Genomic DNA, 4364 nt, shown 5'->3' with positions numbered 1-4364 from the left:
GACTTGACTTGAGCTGTGATGTTCAGTTGAAAAAGCCCGGTGCTTTTTGGGGGTTCAGCTCCTCAGTGACCTTTGACCTGCCGTCTGGGGGTTCAGCTCAGGACTGTGTTACTTTTTACTGTGTTTTTACAGACTGACTGATTATTGATTCTCTGTGAGACTTAATGTTCTGTTCTCTCCTCCTCTTCCTGTTCTCTCCTCCTCCTCTTCCTCTCTGTTCTCCTCTTCCTCTGTTCTCCTCTCCTCTTCCTCTCTGTTCTCTCCTCCTCCTCTTCCTCTGTTCTCTCCTCCTCCTCTTCCTCTCTGTTCTCCTCTCCTCCTCTTCCTCTGTTCTCATCTTCCTCTGTTCTACTCTTCCTCTCTGTTCTCCTCTCCTCCTCTTCCTCTGTTCTCCTCTCCTCCTCTTCCTCTCTGTTCTCCTCTCCTCCTCTTCCTCTGTTCTCCTCTCCTCCTCTTCCTCTGTTCTCCTCTCCTCCTCTTCCTCTGTTCTCCTCTCCTCCTCTTCCTCTGTTCTCTCCTCCTCTTCCTCTCTGTTCTCATCTTCCCCTGTTCTCCTCTTCCTCTCTGTTCTCCTCTCCTCCTCTTCCTCTCTGTTCTCCTCTCCTCCTCTTCCTCTGTTCTCCTCTCCTCTTCCTCTGTTCTCCTCTCCTCTTCCTATGTTCTCCTCTCCTCTTCCTCTGTTCTCTCCTCTGTTCTCCTCTTCCTCTGTTCTCTCCTCCTCTCCTCTGTTCTCCTCTTCCTCTGTTCTCTCCTCCTCTCCTCTGTTCTCCTCTTCCTCTGTTCTCTCCTCCTCTCCTCTGTTCTCCTCTTCCTCTGTTCTGTGGTAGAGCTAGTATGTAACACTCTCTCTCTCTCTCTCTCTCTCTCTCTCTAGTTCCCGTCAGCAGAGTGACTCCAGAGGGCGTGGTCTTTGTCTTCCAGTGGCTTCTCCTGGCTCTGATTGGCTACTGGCTCCTCTCCCTGGGCCTGCGATTGGTGGCCTCCACCCTGAGGCGGGCCCTGGGCCTGCTGAAGGTGGGCGCGGCCCTGACCGCGTTCGGGTTCATCCTCAGCGACCACAGCGTCGGCACCGAGACCACGGGCATCCGATTGGCCGTCCTGGTGGGCGTCTGCGTCCTATTGGGCGTGGGCCCCTCCGTGGGGGGCGGGACTACTGTGGCCGATAAGACCGACCAGCTGGAGGGACAAGTGAGGACACTGGAGAGACGAGTCAGAGAGATGGAGCGCTGGAGGCGGACGGAGGAGTGAAGCAAGCGCACCCTGGTGTGTGTGTCTGTGTGTGTGTGTGTCTGTGTGTGTGTGTCTGTGTGTGTGTGTTGTGTGTGTCTGTGTCTGTGTGTCTGTTTTCCTGCAACATCTAAACCAGAGGTTGTCAAAATGAAGTCCAGGGACCCTCTGTTCTCCTCCTCTTCCTCTCTGTTCTCTCCTCCTCCTCTTCCTCTCTGTTCTCTCCTCCTCCTCTTCCTCTCTGTTCTCCTCTCCTCCTCTTCCTCTCTGTTCTCATCTCCCTCTGTTCTACTCTTCCTCTCTGTTCTCCTCTCCTCCTCTTCCTCTCTGTTCTCTCCTCCTCCTCTTCATCTCTGTTCTCTCCTCCTCCTCTTCCTCTCTGTTCTCTCCTCCTCCTCTTCCTCTCTGTTCTCTCCTCCTCCTCTTCCTCTCTGTTCTCTCCTCCTCTTCCTCTCTGTTCTCTCCTCCTCCTCTTCCTCTCTGTTCTCTCCTCCTCCTCTTCCTCTCTGTTCTCATCTCCCTCTGTTCTACTCTTCCTCTCTGTTCTCCTCCTCTTCCTCTGTTCTCCTCTCCTCCTCTGTTCTTTTCTCCTCTTCCTCTCTGTTCTCCTCTCCTCCTCTTCCTCTCTGTTCTCTCCTCCTCCTCTTCCTCTCTGTTCTCCTCTCCTCCTCTTCCTCTCTGTTCTCTCCTCCTCTTCCTCTCTGTTCTCCTCTCCTCCTCTTCCTCTCTGTTCTCTCCTCCTCCTCTTCCTCTCTGTTCTCCTCTCCTCCTCTTCCTCTCTGTTCTCCTCTCCTCCTCTTCCTCTCTGTTCTCCTCTCCTCCTCTCTGTTCTCCTCTCCTCCTCTTCCTCTCTGTTCTCTCCTCCTCCTCTTCCTCTGTTCTACTCTTCCTCTCTGTTCTCCTCTCCTCCTCTTCCTCTCTGTTCTCTCCTCCTCCTCTTCCTCTCTGTTCTCTCCTCCTCCTCTTCGTTCTCTCCTCCTCCTCTTCCTCTCTGTTCTCATCTTCCTGTTCTACTCTTCCTCTCTGTTCTCCTCTCCTCCTCTTCCTCTCTGTATAATGTAATAATAATGACTTTAGTTTATTTCTATAGCACCTTTAATACAGCAGGGGAGTGCAGTTCAAAGTGCTTTACATCAATAAGACACAACATCAGTGTAAAACAAGCGGCGAGAGCAAAGCATAAAGTGGGATGAAATAATAATAATGCAGATATATTAATCGATTCACATCAGAACCTCACGTTCCCAAATAGGCTTCTGTGTAATCTGTCACAAAACATGATAAAAGTTATACTAGTATATATTTATGCACCCAGCGGATAGTGGGGCCGGCGTAAAGATATAAAGTAAAATGAGCAGACGTATCATAAAATCATAGTTTTTCCACATCATTAGGATTTAACGTCCCAACAGGCCACCTTGTTTATTATGGGTTTGATTCAGTTTTAGTAGAAATGTGAAAGACATGAATGATGAAATGAGCACATAAAGTGCAGACATGATGATGGTGATGATGATGATGATGATGAACATGATGATGATGATGTTTTCCAGACTCCCAGAGGAGCTGGCAGCTTTAACCCTTTCACTGCCACACGACAGCCAGTTAACCCTTTCACTGTGACAATACAGAAGGTTAGCCCTTTACTATCACACAACCGACGGCGATGCTCCATCATTAGCATCATTAGCTCCGCTAACGATGGAGCATCGCCGTCGGTTGTGTGATAGTAAAGGGTTAACCTTCTGTCGTGTGGCAGGCCAACCTTCCGATCACTTGGCAGGCCAAAAGGAATCCGATTGGTTGTTGTTGAATCTTAACCAATCTTGAGTTTCATATACCAAGTGGTGTTTCCTATAGGCTTCATATTGTGGAAGAAGTGATGTCAGAGGAGCGATAGAGACACAGTAGTGATGTCAGAGCGATAGAGACACAGTAGTGATGTCAGAGCGATAGAGACACACAGTACTGTAGTAGTGATGTCACAGTGAGAGTCAGGGGAGCCAAGTCCATGACGGTGGCTTTAGAAGAGTGTCCGTCCTGATGTCATAACACTCTCTAAAGCCACGGTACGCAGCTAGGAAACCACCAGCCAACCTCTGGTCCAGATGACGGCACTTACGGTCTTAAAGGAACAACATCATGGAGAATGTACTTACCGTCTTCTCCAGAGTCAGACAAGAAGATGGAGACCAGTTTCCTCTCGGTGTGTTCAGCAGAAAGCTAGCCTGGCCTAGCACAGATTAATGGAGCCAGCTGGCCCAGCTGTTGGCCAAACACACCTCTCCCGGAGTTTTAAGCTACGCTAGCGGTCCATATCCACTTCCATTAATTTGTGCTAAGCTAGGCTAGCTTGCAGCCAGATTGGTATCCATCTTATTTTGTCTGACTCTGGAGTAAGACGGTAAGAACGTTCCTCATAGAGTTGGCCTGTTCCTTTGAATCATTACAGAACAAAAAAACAAAGTCAAACACTTATTTTCCCTTTCCTTGGTTGTTTTCTTTATTGAGGTGGATATGTGCACCTGTACATGTTATTTGATACTGTAATAAAAACATCTAGAACATTCCACAGGTGGTCAGGTGTGGTGTTGATTAAAAAAGCCATTTTTCTCTTCCCTTCGTGTTGACATGGGGGGCGGGGGGGGGGGGCTACTGTCAACCAGCCTGTCTCCTTCACGTAGCCAACAGATACTCTGTTACAATCTGTGGACCCGCCCTCCTCTCAAGTTTGATTGAAGTATCTGTAAACCAATCGGTCAACTCCACTCAAGACCTAGAGCTTGTTGTATGCAATGGGTTAAACGGGAGAGAGCAGGATGGAGAGGGAGAGAGAGCAGGATGGAGAGGGAGAGAGCAGGATGGAGAGGGAGAGAGCAGGATGGAGAGGGGGAGAGAGCAGGATGGAGAGGGAGAGAGCAGGATGGAGAGGGAGAGAGCAGGATGGAAGGAGAGGGAGAGAGCAGGATGGAAGGAGAGGGAGAGAGCAGGATGGAGAGGGAGGGAGAGAGCAGGATGGAGAGGGAGGGAGAGAGAGCAGGATGGAAGGAGAGGGAGAGAGCAGGATGGAGAGGGAGAGAGAGCAGGATGGAAGGAGAGAGAGAGAGCAGGATGGAAGGAGAGGGAGAGAGCAGGAT

At 50.0% G+C, this 4364-nt stretch overlaps 1 protein-coding gene across 1 annotated transcript in view; it reads left to right on the top strand.

The window, feature by feature from the left end:
* LOC311232761 (voltage-gated monoatomic cation channel TMEM109-like) overlaps positions 1 to 1940 on the top strand; it is a 6292-nt gene extending 4352 nt beyond the window's left edge. Inside the window, exon 3 of the mRNA XM_084338340.1 lies at positions 875 to 1940. Within this exon, the coding sequence (XP_084194466.1) occupies positions 875 to 1248 (374 nt within the window). The 3' untranslated portion in view covers positions 1249 to 1940. The remainder of the gene's footprint in view (positions 1 to 874) is intronic.
* The last annotated feature ends 2424 nt before the right edge of the window (positions 1941 to 4364 follow it).

This window comes from Notolepis coatsorum, assembly GCF_963971535.1.
Source record: "Notolepis coatsorum genome assembly, contig: SUPER_7_unloc_5, whole genome shotgun sequence".
NCBI classification, from domain to species: Eukaryota; Metazoa; Chordata; class Actinopteri; order Aulopiformes; family Paralepididae; genus Notolepis; species Notolepis coatsorum.
The sequence above is the reverse complement of the archived record's forward strand: the minus strand, read 5'-3'. Positions and strand labels throughout refer to the sequence as shown.